The 14,282-nt window shown below is 41.7% G+C and overlaps 1 protein-coding gene across 1 annotated transcript in view; it reads left to right on the top strand.

Moving 5' to 3' along the window:
* The first annotated feature begins 443 nt into the window (after nucleotides 1–443).
* Nucleotides 444–14,282, top strand: part of DNAJC2 (DnaJ heat shock protein family (Hsp40) member C2) — an 18,709-nt gene continuing 4,870 nt past the window's right edge. Inside the window, exons 1-12 of the mRNA XM_068929173.1 lie at nucleotides 444–642; nucleotides 1,535–1,725; nucleotides 2,358–2,433; nucleotides 4,861–4,959; nucleotides 7,552–7,693; nucleotides 8,924–9,004; nucleotides 9,751–9,816; nucleotides 11,682–11,773; nucleotides 11,879–12,000; nucleotides 12,851–13,000; nucleotides 13,287–13,375; nucleotides 13,462–13,531. Of these exons, the coding sequence (XP_068785274.1) occupies nucleotides 585–642; nucleotides 1,535–1,725; nucleotides 2,358–2,433; nucleotides 4,861–4,959; nucleotides 7,552–7,693; nucleotides 8,924–9,004; nucleotides 9,751–9,816; nucleotides 11,682–11,773; nucleotides 11,879–12,000; nucleotides 12,851–13,000; nucleotides 13,287–13,375; nucleotides 13,462–13,531 (1,236 nt within the window). The 5' untranslated portion in view covers nucleotides 444–584. The remainder of the gene's footprint in view (nucleotides 643–1,534; nucleotides 1,726–2,357; nucleotides 2,434–4,860; nucleotides 4,960–7,551; nucleotides 7,694–8,923; nucleotides 9,005–9,750; nucleotides 9,817–11,681; nucleotides 11,774–11,878; nucleotides 12,001–12,850; nucleotides 13,001–13,286; nucleotides 13,376–13,461; nucleotides 13,532–14,282) is intronic.

Below are 14,282 nucleotides of genomic sequence, written 5' to 3'. Positions count from 1 at the left end.
GCCGGAGAGCGGCGCCGGCAGGGTCCCGGCGGGCGCAGCCGCCGCTCCGCCCGGCGCTGCTGGCGCTCCAGGCGTTTATGCAGCCCGAGTCGGAGCCGCCGGGCGGGCGGCGAGCAGGGAGCGCCGTGGGTTCGCGTTCCCGGCGCGTGAACCGAGCTCCCGGGGACACCGCGCACAGAAAATCACATCCGCGGCAGGCCCCGCGCGCTGCCCCTGCTACAGCACTCCGGAAACGAGCGGCGCTTCCCGCCGACAGCCGGGGCCCCGCTCTCCCCAGGCGCCATGCAGCGGCCGGGACGGCAAACAGGCCCCCGCTGCGCCGCTACCGGGGGGCTCCTGCCGCCACCGCCGCAGCACGGCGGCCGGGGGCGAGGGGAGAGCGGGGCCGCCTTGGGGCGGGCCGCGTTCCCCGCCGGGCCGCTTAGCGCGCGGCGCGCGGCGGCCGACCCGGAAGCGCTCGCCGGGCGCCTCCATGCGCCGGCTCCTGGCAACCGGCGAGCCGAGGCGAGCGGGGGCCGGCGCCGGGGCCGAGAGCTCTCCCCTTCCCTCCGCCGCGCCCGGGCAGCCGCCGCCGCCGGGCCGCCATGCTGCGGGGGGCGCAGGAGGGGCAGCTCACGGCGGTGACCAGGGCGCTGTCTGCCGGTAGGCGCCGCGCGGCCCTCGCGCTCCCCCGCCCCTCTCCCCCCTCCCCCTCCCGCTCCCCCCGCGCGGCCGTTGGCGCGCGTGCCGCGGCCGTTGGCGCGCGAGGCGCGGCCGGGGGGAGGGGCGGCCGGGCTGTGCCGCGGGTTGGGCGCGAGGCGAGCGGCGGCGGCAGCTGCCTGCCTGGCCGCCTTCCGCGGCGGCAGCGCGGCTTTAGGGGACGGGCCGCTCGCCCCTGCGGAAACACCGAGTTCGGTACAGGCACCGTGGCTTCCTGACCTGGGGCTTTTCCTCTTTTGAGTGATTGTATGACCTCGACCTCCCCCTCTCCCCCCCCCCCCACCCAGAAACGAGACCGCTCTCAGGTGACTGCTTGCACAAGCACAGAAGTCCGACTGCAGGCCTTCGCTTCTGAAGGACTCTTCTGTTTATTTACACTTCTTCTTGTCACGTGTTTCACTCAGATGCTTCCTGGCTGCTTATTTAAGGGCAGCGTATAAGCAGCAAGTCTGATTTCAGTGCCAGAAGAAGTGCTCTGTGAAAGAGCCTAAACGTAGAGAAAGTTCATGCAAGTTTAAAGGTTTTGGTGTTATTTCCCGTGTTAGTTAGCAACGCTAAGGGAAGGTCTTAGTGTAATTTGATGTGCCTCTCTCTTTAACTTGAAGGTCTTTTTCAAGATTTGAGAATAGAGTAATATGTTTGGAAGAAAACACGCCATGGACACATGATCACATTCTTGCAATCTTTATAATAATCCTGGTTTTTAAAGCAAATGAGCAGATCTGGCAATCTGTAATTTCATTGTGTGGTGTACTAGAGACTGTGGACTTCGATTGGTAAGAAAGACGTTAACCACGCAAGTGAAGTTAAGTTGCTCTTACGTTTTTGCTTATAGCATCAGTACTCTGTCAAGTGGAACCTGTGGGAAGATGGTTTGAAGCGTTTATTAAGAGGAGAAACGTAAATGTTTCTGCCTCTTTCCAAGAGCTAGAAGATGAGAAAGAACTTTCTGAAGAATCGGGGGATGAAGAACTGCAGCTTGAAGAATTTCCTATGTTAAAAACACTTGATCCAAAAGACTGGAAGGTATTCAGTTGATACAGATGGTATTGGTTATTTTTGCTGGAAACATTCTGGCAAAGCTATCTAATGTTCCCAGCTGCTAAAGATCCCTTTCCTTGCCCCCAGCCCCCAGCTTTAATTATTCTACGTCCCTTAGTGTTATACCTGGCTTTCTATTTTCCATGCATAATCAGGTGATGAGTGCAAAGTCAAGTGCGCACCAGGATAAGATCCTAGTCTTCCAACTGTTACTTTCCATTTTGGTGCCCGGAAGCAGCAAAAAAAGTCTCGTTCTGCTGCTACTGCCTTCCTTATTGTGGAATTACATCAACGCTCTCAATATTAAGCAACTCAATTTTCCATTAGTTGAATTTTATGGGATCCAATGTTTTAATCCAATTTCAATTAAGCCACTAGAATTCCTGTAACAGTGGCTTACTTTTTTGATATTTGATTAAAAAGTCCGTTATGGTCTTTAAGACAATTGTTCCTGTAGCAGCCTTTTCTAAGATTTATTCAGAGAGAGAAGAATTCTGCCTTTTGCTTTTAAAAGATTGAGGGGCAGGGGAGGGCAGAACTGTTTTTCTCCATGCCTTGTGTTGCCACTTTTTAGGTCACGTTCATCAGTGTTTATTAGAGCTATTTTTTTTCCTCAGAATCAAGACCATTATGCAGTTCTTGGGCTGGGAAATATACGATACAGGGCTACTCAGAAACAAATCAAAGCAGCTCGTAAGTACCTTTCGTTCATGAGCGTACCTTTCTCTCAGATGTACCGAACTGTGTTTCACATGTAAGCACATACGCATCATGAACAAGCATTCACACAGCTAGTTTCACAGCCTTAAAAATGCCTGCTATTTGGTTTATATTGCTTGCCAACCTTTTAAATTCACATCAGAGTTCCAAAATCCACAGACCTATATCTAGTGAATGGAAAAAATTCCACTAAGTTCGCATCTCAACTTTCTTGTCTGGTTGTGTTTTTGTCAACATCCTTGAGACGAGGATTGTACCTTTCTGCCTTTTTGAGTCTGCAGCCAGGCTCAGAGGGAGACAGAGAAATGAAACTAGCCTTGCCCTGTTTGTTTCAAGAGGTTGTTACCTTGAAGCCCATTTAACATGTTTAACTGCCATGTTAATGCCACTGAATGTTTAAAAAGTATACTACTTTTATTATTCTAATTGGTAGACTAATTGGTTCCATGGGAATGGAGCAGTAGCTCTTGAATTTTCACGTCATCAAATGTTGTGCTAGTACTTACTTAGAGCACTAAGAAGCTTGGTTTGGCTCTGCTTTCGTCATTTTGCCAGGTGAAAAGTGTTCAGTTCCTGTAACTGGATTTCTGGGGTGTTACCAAGCCATTAAAAATTGTTTAGTCTTGTGAGGTTACGTTTCCTTGGTGTTTCAGATAAGTGAGCAATAGAACTTGGAAGTGCCAGTATGCTGCTTAATGATACCATGGGCCTGTGTCTCAGATCACGAAACATGATTCACGAGTGCGTTCGTGATATGGGTTATTTTGTGGTACTTGCATATCAAAAAACGACGCGTCAGGCTTTAGAGCGATGTTCTTCCCTAGAAAGCAATATGACCAAGAGTCCGCTTTGCAAGAAGAGTGCAAGTGTTTAACTGAGGAAGATTTAAAAGCGCTCTGAAGACTATTCAGAACCTTTATGAAATAAGCTGTGATGGTTTTGTGAGTTGATTATGCAGACAGTTGTGTGTGTAACTGTGCAATAGCTGTCTCCAGGAGAACCACAGCTGTAGATTAAGTTACACCCAAATGCAAGTGAGTGGAAGAAAGGTCCCTTTGGACTCCACATTGAGTTACAGCACTGTACCAGCGTATCACCTACTAGCAAAACTGAGGCAGGCAGCTATGCATGGTCATTAAGAGCACACAAACAAAAATCATCTTCGCTTGCAGCTGTGTTATATTAGCTTGTGTTCGGAGCTCGCTAAGAGCATGCTCAGTGAGTTACCAACTTTTATCACAGTGTATACACAGTGAATTATATAGCCTCTGGTACTTGATCGTGTGTTGGCGTTTTTAACAGTGCTCCTGTACGTCATGTGTTAATATCACAGAATCACAGAACGGTTGAGGTTGGAAGGGGCCTCTTCCCTAGATGGAGATCATCTAGTCCAACCTCCCTGCTCAAGCAGGGTCACCTAGAGCATATTGCCCAGGATCACATCCAGACGGGTTTTGAACATCTCCAGCGAAGGAGACTCCACGACCTCTCTGGGCAACCTGTGCCAGTGCTCTGTCACCCTCACAGTGAAGAAGTTTTTCCTCAGGTTCAGATGGAACTTCCTGTGGTTCAGTTTATGCCCGTTGCCTCTTGTCCTGTCGACAGTTAGTGCTCTCTTAGCACAGAGAGCAAGAACTGTCTTTAGGATCCTAACAGCACTGAATTAGTACGTGCTAGTATAGAGATGTGAGTTTTCTCACTAGTATATCCTGTGCTGTTCCTATTTTTAACAAAGGATGCTGATTTATTTCTCAAAAAGCAGGCGTCTGTAACTACTCTGATATTTTATAGCCAGCCAAGGAGATACATTTTATGTTTCATGAGAACTGTCACTAGAACTTTTGGCAAAGAAGCCTGTTTAAAATCTAGTTCTATTGTTTTAACACTAAGACAGCCTTGGTAGCCGCTATAGTAGGTACTCTGTACATGCTAGTTATAACTTAGGAATTAAGGCCTAAGCAGAGAAATATCTTGAGCTCAAAAAATGCTCCGTGTGTGCTTAATTTTATCCATTTTAAGAACCATAGGATATGTGCAGCAATTCCTGCAGGCTCATTGCTGTAGTTTTTTTGCAAAATTTCATTTTGGATTGTGCTCAGAACTTGAGTAAAGGAATAAAATAGAAATTGCATTCCAGCTGAACTGCTTTGCTTTTGATTAGAATTAACATCATTAACAATTTTTTTCAATTATTTTTCTTTATTTTTTCAGTGTGATTACACAGGGAATACATAGGTTCATTCACTTATTTCCGTTACCTTCCTGATGTTTAAAAAAAAAGAAAGGAAAAAAAATCTAATTAGAGAAATACCCACTGGAATGATTGTATTAATTTATTTCTCAAAATCTACAATGTGTTGGCGATAGAACGCTTCTAAACGTCACATATCTATTTGCTAGATAAATCCATGGTTTTGAAACATCATCCAGACAAGCGAAAAGCTGCAGGGGAGCAGATAGCAGAAGGTGATAACGATTACTTCACCTGCATAACTAAGGGTAAGTATAGACCTTTTTCTATTCAGTTTTCCTATTGCAATCTATTTGATACTCTGAGACATATTTGTAGTGCTTTATTAGGCGTGTCATTCTTGCTGTTTTTGAAGAAAGTGTCAGTTACTACAAAGCCAAAGAAGCTCTTTTCAATTTCAGTACTTCAGTATTTACTGCTTCAGTAAATAGGAGTCACGTTATTATATTTTCCATTTGGTTAGAAACGGCATGAGAACGCAGCTGATCTGTGTTGGTTTGCCGTGCCACTTTGTGACAAAGCAAAGCGTGAACACTTGTAGCAGTCTCATGCAAAGATGAACCGCTAGAGGTAGCCACGTTTCTGGAATAAACGGGTATGCTATAAAATGAACCAATTACTGGAAGAAGTCAATAGCACTAGGAAAATCTGAATTCTAATAAGCTTACTCTGCCAACAAAGCATCTGTTGATTTGATCTAAGATATCAGTTTCTTTAGCTGCTCTCTTTTGCCTACAGATGACTGAGTGAACTCAATTGAGTAGCATTTCCTTTTTGAATAGCATTTCCTTTCTTGTCTGTAATGTGTTAGCCTGAAACCTCACTGCTGGCCAATTCAAAAATTTTAGGAAGTGTTCTAGATGTAACCAGGCTTATCTCTCTAGAATTGCTGTGGAGTTCATGTTTGTTTCGTTTTGGTTTTGTTGTTGTTCTTTTAACAATTTTTTTTGAATCAATAAGACTTGTGGAGGGAAAAAAACATCTTACAATTCATCAGCATATTTTAACCTTTTTTTCTGAATGACTTCTTATACTTCCAGTTCAAATGTTAGATGATGTTATGTTAGATAAGCCAGTGATGTTTTCAGCCTTTTTTTAGAGATATACTAAGATATTTAAAAAAACAAACAAACAGAACAATTGACGAGAACCAGATTTTTTTGAGGAGATGTCCACAAACATCACTGGAGTTGTGACTAGGTTTAAATTTGAAACAGAAAATTCGTAATACTTGAAAACTAATGGGGATGCCTGTTTCCCACCTGTTCTACTGACTTTTATTATTCGAACATTGGGACGGCCTGCTTCAGAGGGAAATTAAGAACTTCAGGCAACACAGAATCGCAGGCAAACAAATTTCTGCTACTGTCTGTTGCTGCCTAGTTAACCAAGATGAAATTTTGTCCACAGTTTCAATCCTGACAGAAGGTGGTAGATATTTAATAACTGGAACAGCCTGTACCTGGAATACATGCTATGTGTTTTACCTGCAAAGAGCAAAACATGATCCCCAACAGCCTACCATTGAAGTATATAAAAATAAATAGAAAGGAAAGTACAACGTGGCGTGGAAGATGAGTGATACTTCTCGGCAGTACCTTGGAGGAAAGAAATGCAGTGGTAGGAAAGGGGAATCTGGAACAGGAGAGGGTACTTGGTAATGGAACACAGAGGAGAAATTTGGAAAGGCAGGAGTACATATAGTTGAGGTTCAGAGCCGGGACCGACGAAGGAACGAGTGGTGCTCAGGGGAACTAAGTACATGGGAATAGAATTGGAGATCTGTATGGAAGGGAAATCTCTCAAGCAGGAGAGGAAACACTGATGTGCACAGAATTTTTTGCATCAAGAAAATGCCATGAGAGAATATGAGGCCTCTAGCTTGTAATGGAGAGGATGATTAATTGGTGTCATTTAGAGCATTGGCAGGGGGAAGTTGAAGGAAGTCCCTTAAGCAGAGGAGAAGGGAAGATTGGCACACAGCAGTTTATTGCGTGTTCCTTCCTCCCTTTCTCCATTAATATGTGCAATGAGGTCAGTTTTTCTAAATCTGACCTTCATGATGCAGTGTCCTACCTCTATGGATGCAGCCAGAGAAGCCAATGAAGGACAGCAGCATGAATTTCATTCCTTTGATCAGTTCTTGCTCTTGTTGAGAAATAGTGGGTGTTTGTGGAACTGACAGACACAGTAATTTCACACTTCCTTGAGAAAAGCCATGAGTTTACTAAGCTCCTGAGTGTGTGATTTCTAGGTTATGATTCAGTAATATGATGTTCCCCAGCTGTAAGAGCAGGGAAGCTTGGTGAGAGAGCGCGTGCGCTCTGGCTCATAGCAGTGTGTTGTTTTATGCCGTTTCAAAGTTTTGGTACAATTTTGTCATGCCCTGCAAAAATTCTAGTGAATGGCTCCTGTTCTTGCCAGTCCTGAAGTCGTATTAATGCAGGACTATCCTTACCCCATGCCTGTCTTAATAGACAGTTTTGTGAATTTATCCGCAAGAATCTGTTGCAAGATAAAAGCCTGATGATGTCAAGCCCACGCTCCCAGATACTGAACTGAATTTACTACAGAAAATTATTTTAAAGTATTATCTGGTTTGTTATAGCTAATGGTTAAATGTATCATTTTTCATAAATATTTTCTTCCACTTAGTTTAACAGGAATTGACAGCAATGTTATTTAAGGCATCATAGAAATAATTAAATAAAAAAGTGTACATAACGATGATCAAACACAAATCCAAGAGCATCTTTTTAAAGACTTAGAACCTTGTCTGTAGCACTCCCACCTTAGGGGGAAGACTCATTTTAGTCTCATGTTTTATGGGTTTTTTTCAGCTTATGAAATATTATCTGATCCTGTGAAACGACGAGCATTTAACAGCATAGATCCTACTTTTGATAACTCTGTACCTTCCAAAAGTGAAGCAAAAGAAAACTTCTTTGAAGTTTTTTCACCAGTTTTTGAAAGAAATGCCAGGTAAGCTGTGTCAGACTGCCTTTGCTGTTGCTGGAGAATCAGCATTTGCAAACTCTTCTGGCACTGGATTTGTAACAGGTGTGATTTTAAGGCATGCTGGAAAATGCATTATTTTGACATAAATTTAATACAGTTAAAAACAGGGCATTCTCAATTATTTCCTTTTAAAGTAGTCTCAGCTGGCATACTGATGGCATTGAGTTTGACCCATGAGATAAAGGACTAAGTCTGTTCTCAGCTCCCTGTTACTTCTGTCCTTTTTGTACTACACATTGTTTCATCTTAAAATTATTTACTGTGCCAAACGTGTGTATGCTACTCAATAAAAATTCCTTCTTTTCATGATTTTTCTCATGAGGGTGAGACAATAACAGAAGACAGTAGTTACATTCCTGATTTAGCTGGTTAAGAGGAAATAAGTATAACTAGCGGAGTATTTGATGCTTCTCTCTCTTAAGATGCATTGTGGGTTGGGTTTTTTTGCATTTGATTCATGCTTGCAAATGAATTTTGTATTAAGGTTGTCACAAAATAAGTCCCGTGCCAAGTTTATTTCACTTTTTACCTGTATGAAAAAAATGTTTTATTGTGCGATGCACTTTACAACTCATTTTGAACAATCTGTTGCTGCTTTTAGGTAGATTTATTGAATCTCTATCAAATATTCCAGAGATTCAGACCTTCTAGATTTGTGGTTGTCCGATGGGTTGTTCCCTTCTTTGCTTGGAAATGGGATTCCATGTCATGGAGTAACAAGTTCTAACACCTACGGAAGATTTTCCTGTTTGTGGGGAAAGAAATGGGATGGAGGGAGAGTATGCGTTATTCCCTCATGCTGTATTAGAATATGTGGGAAATGTAACCTACCACAGTGTCGAGTTATTTACAGAGCTCCTTCTGTCCACTTTCTGCAAGGTCCTCTACCAGCAGAGTGTATGTGGAGGACCGGGGCCCCCGTTACTGGCCCACTAGCTTGTGCTCTGTCAGACCTCCTTGTGTGTACACACAACTCAAGGAGGAGTCGTCTGCTCTTTTGGAGGAACTCCTCCAAGAATGCACAATCTGGAGGATATTTAGATGGAGCTTCTGTTTTCTTCCTCTGCCCTGGTGCTTTTCTATGCTGGTAGGAGGGAACTTTTGCTTTTGTATTTTGATTCTGTACTTAACACATACCATGTTTTGAAGTGGGTTTATATGTATTATTTCTTGAGCATATACATTTATTTTCAGGTGGTCAAATAAGAAAAATGTTCCTAAACTTGGGGACATGAACTCCTCATTTGAAGAAGTAGATGCGTTCTATTCATTCTGGTAAGTTAGTTGAAACCTCACTTTCTATTCACAGTACAGCCGCTCGAGATGAGCGATGTAAAGGTCCTTCTGTATGCAGGTTGTTGGCTCTGGTCTGTTCCGACCTAGCAGTGCCATGAAATTACCTCAGAGCTGTTTGGTGCTTTCCACAAACTGAGCTGGTTTTCTCCTAGCTAATGCATTCACATTGTAAGTTTAGTTACGTCGGGAGCTTTTGATGATTCTGACCAGAATGGCTGTGAACTGAGTTAGGCCAAAACTAGAGCAGGGTTCATCTCGCCTAACTTGTGTTTTCAGTGGAGGTGTCTGTATCTCTGTTAGGAGTTTAAGCTCCCCTAGTAAAGGGAGGTCTAGTCAAGTAAAGTCAATAGAGCTTATGGCTTGACTCATCTGCCAAAAATGGATGTCTATATAAAGATTAAATGAATTTCTTGGTAAACTGTCTAGACTGCATTGTATCCCAATTCTCTGTAATGGGAGCTCAGACAACTGCAGTGTAGACACTTAACAATTGGTGAGATGAATCCGATCTTCAAGTACACTCTTTCCTACACAGCCAGGGATGTGAATTGTTAGTTCTAATAGCATTTTGTGTTTTGACTTAACACAGTGGAATCATTTTAGGTACTAATGGTATAATTGCCTACAAAAACCTTAATACTAAGGAAGGTACGCTATTTGTAATAGTTTTGCTCTCATCTTTTAATTTTTTTTAATTCGTTCTTGTTATTTTGCATTTACTACAGGTATAATTTTGATTCCTGGAGAGAGTTTTCCTATTTAGATGAAGAGGAAAAAGAAAAGGCAGAATGGTATGTAAGTAAAAAGAAAATTGACAGGAGACTGAGAGACTGACACAGCAAGATTTTCCAACTTGCCATTAGACTGTAAGTCAAAGGAAGAAAGGCAGAGGCTGAACTGAGAAATAGAATCCCACTTTCCTAGCCCAGAAGTCAGTCACAGATTTGAATGACTTCGGAATGACTCTGGACTTCTGTTTCTTAATTGGCGTAACTGAAGTAATTCTTACCTGCATCACAGAAGTGTTTCTGAGGTGCTTGGAAATTATTCTACCAAAAGAATATATGGGTGTAAACACGCATTCTGTGTGTTCATGTAAGTTCAGATTTGGAGTTCCGGCAAGCCCTCAATGCAAGTTAAACCTGGAGCCAGACCAGAGTTGATGAGTAAGCAAGTATCATTTTTCTCCCCAGCTCCATATTAAACTGTGCTGAGACAAATGATATTCTCTAGAATTTAAAGAGACTAGTTCTTATGGCTTGATGTTAGTAGAAATCGCATATTTCATGATGTAGTGGTAGTAGCCGAATAACTCGGGCCATGTTGCAGCTGGAAATCACATTCTATTTTTATCCTTCGTATAGTTACAAACACAGACTGTTCAAGTTAGAATAAAGTACTGGATCATTTAGTCTGTCCTGTACTTCACCCAGCACGACCTTTCACTCAGTCATCCTTGTATTAAGACCAGTAACTGGCATTACATAAACCTCGTCATCAAGAAAAGCATCCAGATTTGAATAGAAATCAATTTTGTCATTAGAGTGCTTAGCTGCTTTGTGGTTAAAGTCTGTGCCCTATTTCCATTATGAATTTTCTTTAGGTTTTCCTTAGGCATTTTTTCCTTTTATGCCTTTTCCTGCTGTTAGATTTTTTCAAGCCCCTCTGTACCCAGTGTTCTCTCTTACAAGGATTCTATGAAGGTACACTTATCGATTCCATAGCAGTTGTATTTTTGAAAAACTAAACCGATTCAGCTCAAGGCTTCTCATTAAAGGGCTCTTCGTTATTTACACAACTCTTTTTTGCGTTTACTGTTGTCATCCAGTGTTGTTTTCAAAAAAAGTTTAGATAAATGGTATAATTAGAGATAAGACTGCATTTCTGCTTCCTGCTCTCCTGTTCGGACACTCAAGATACTTGTCACCTCTTCTTGCAAAGGTTATGTTGCTTGTCTCTTTTTATCCTTCAGTCTACTACTGGAAAGGTAGTTGCCTACTCTGTTACAGGTGTTTTTCTTTGTTCTGACATGTATTACTCCACATTTCGTTGCATGGATGAGGATATACGGACTGCACTAAAAATTTCCTCTGTCTTGACAGCACTGACAAATATTTTCAGATTATTCAGTCAGTCATTTTTAATCTATTTAACCTGAGCTGTATCGCATTATGAGTTTACCAGAGTGTCGTGGTACTTCATGGAAAGCATTAAACATATTCTGGGCACGCAGGCTTATTTGACACGACCCCTATTTTCTGTAAAATCCTGATAAGTGGCATTAATTATACTACTGTCCCTTCATTAAACTGTATACCAGCATTTCTGTTGTTTGCTTGGGTTTGATGTTAGGTCAGCAAGTGGTTTGCGTTTTGGAAGTCTATGATCTTATTCTCTGCAATGAGAGTTGAGCTGCTTGTGTTATCGGGTGTTTTGAAACGTTCTTTTGGTTGTTCAAATGCCTAGCATTTGAAAGTGAGCCTGGGGCCTGAGACTCTTTTTTTTTTTTTTTTTTTTTCCTCTTCTATTTTTGAAGCATTCAGAGAAAAGCATATGTGTGTGGAAACTTTGTTTAAATGTTTGTTGCTGAATTTCTGAGACTGTTACTGACACTGTAGGATATTAGTGCTGAACTAACTATGCTTTTCCTTTTCAGTCGAGATGAAAGGAGGTGGATTGAAAAGCAGAACAGAGCTGCCAGAGCATTGAGAAAAAAAGAAGAAATGAACAGAATTAGGACACTTGTTGGTGAGCATACAAACTGTCCTTTAAAAAGATATACTTGTTAACTAACAGCAGAAATCTCCTCCCATTTTTCTGTTCTTGTACATGATGCCTCCTTTCTTCTGCCAGACAATGCATACAGCTGTGATCCCAGGATAAAGAAATTTAAGGAAGAAGAAAAGGCAAAGAAAGAAGCAGAAAAGAAAGCAAAAGTAGAAGCAAAACGGAAAGAACAGGAAGCAAAAGAAAAAGTAAGTTAACTTCTTGGTTTATTTGGATTGAAAAACCCTAGTTCATTCACGTCTGATCCACTGCTTCAGCTTCTAGAAGTGTCAGAGGACTACCGCTAGAATTACATTGGGGTTTACAGCTCTTTTGTCTTTAATCTGTTCCCTGTACGACAGGCCAGGCAAGACTGACAGGGAGCCTTTTGAGAATGCAATGAAAACACAGAGCACAAATCTGAAACAACAAACTTCTAAATTTGAGTTTTTGTTGTTGCACACATTTCTTTGGTTTAATGGCAGTCATTAAGATCTGTGGCTTAGTTTTTTCTTTCATAAAACGGATTCAGGTGCTTGCCTTATGGGTATGCTTTGTGAATGGCTGATTAGTGTGAAACTCTGAGGTAACATAACATGCCTGAAAATATTAACAGTTTGGAAAAGATGGCTCTGAAACAGTACCAGAAATGAAAGGTTTGGGAAATGTAAGGCGTGAAAAAGTAACTTAAAACTGGAAAATTGCAAGGTATTATGTTAACAGTGGTGCAGCAGAAATGCTCAACCACTGCATTTTTCCAAGCAAATACTTCTGGGGCAGACATGGGAAATATCATATCGTTCCATATCTTTATTTTCAAGGAAGTCGGGATTTATAAACTAGGGGTCCTCATAGTGAGTGAAGTATTTGAATTAATGCCAACTGGTGTACGTTTCTCTCTCTCTCTCTCTCTCTCTCTCTCTCTCTCTCCAAATCCTTGAAAAAACAAATACTGAATTATTGATGTATTCCAACAAATGGAAACTGCACCTCTTAATATTGAATGATTGACCTATAACAGTGTGAATTTCCTTTTTTTTTTTTTTTTTTTGATTGCAGCAAAGACAAGCAGAATTAGAAGCAGCACGGTTAGCGAAGGAAAAGGAAGAAGAAGAAGTTAGGCAACAAGCATTAGTAGCAAAAAAAGAAAAAGAGATACAGAAAAAAGCAATCAAGAAAGAAAGGCAAAAATTGAGAACAACATGCAAGGTATTTAAATATTATTATAGTGAAATAGAGAGTACGTTAGTGAAGTTAGGCTTGCTTAGATCAGACCCTGTCACATGCTTGTTTTTATGGCCAGAGATGGATATGAATATTGAGTATACTAAAAAGCAAAATACTAAAAGATAGTTGCATACAGTTTTGAGTTATGAGCAAAGCTGACCAAATAGGCCCAAACACAGCAATGTCTGAAGAATGCTTGTGTGTTAAGCCTTTGTCTGAAGATACAGGACAATAAAGTTCAAGGTAGAACATGTATTTCTGCTTCCAGAACTGGAATTACTTTTCTGATAATGAGGCAGATTGTGTTAAAATGATGGAGGAGGTAGAAAAGCTTTGTGATCGTCTTGAACTAGCGAGGTAAGTCTTCCTGACCCTGATTTCTGCTCCTTTTGATATCCGTCTTTCTACTAGCTATCCAATGTAACTTAATAATTTATTTTTAGTCTGCAATGCTTGAATGAAGCACTTACATCCACAACAAGGGAAGGAGGAAAGGCGGCTGTAGTAAAACAGGTAATTATGCTGAGTGTCAAATCAAAATAACAGAATAATTAGACTTGTGAAATTTACCTGGCTGAATCTAAACAAGATACAAGACACAACACAGTCACTGTGGAATCCTGCCTATTAAACATAAAGACCTGAGCTTCAGAGTCCCCAGACAGACTGGGTTTTTCCTCCATACATGGTGGAGTTCAGGACTGGTAAAAATAACAAGTACCAGCTGAGGAAAATATATGCTTTTTTCCACTATTTTTGCAGCATACAGAAACAGTAGAGGAATTAAAATTTCCCCGCCAATGGGTAGCAGTTACCTAGAAGGGAAGGAGAGCGGTCTTAACCTGTTATGCAAGAAAGATCCTCCATCTAGTGCCCGTGACCCAGGGCTGGATCCACAAAAGGACTTAAATGCTGCAGCCTGTAGCTTTTCTGAGGGTCAGGTTTACTCAACTGAAGACTTAAGGTTCAAATGTCGCCTGTTCTTCAGGTGACGTGAATCCAATCTGACAGTCACCCAGAGAGTGTTCCGAAGACTGGACACTCAACTTGCTTTCTCTTAGAGCTGTTCCACTTTTGCAAAAATAATAATAATCTATGAGATAATTTCCCTTTTGCCAGATTATGAGATAACAGCAAGAAACCTACTTCGTGCATCCTGCCAACAGGCTTAAGTCCATAGCTTTTTAATATCATCAGTATGTGAGTGGGCATACTCAGAAGCAGACACATTAAAGATATGTCTACATTATAGTCTCCAGATGCG

This window comes from Struthio camelus, chromosome 1, assembly GCF_040807025.1.
Source record: "Struthio camelus isolate bStrCam1 chromosome 1, bStrCam1.hap1, whole genome shotgun sequence".
NCBI classification, from domain to species: domain Eukaryota; kingdom Metazoa; phylum Chordata; class Aves; order Struthioniformes; family Struthionidae; genus Struthio; species Struthio camelus.
This window is presented reverse-complemented; position numbering and strand designations above follow the sequence as displayed.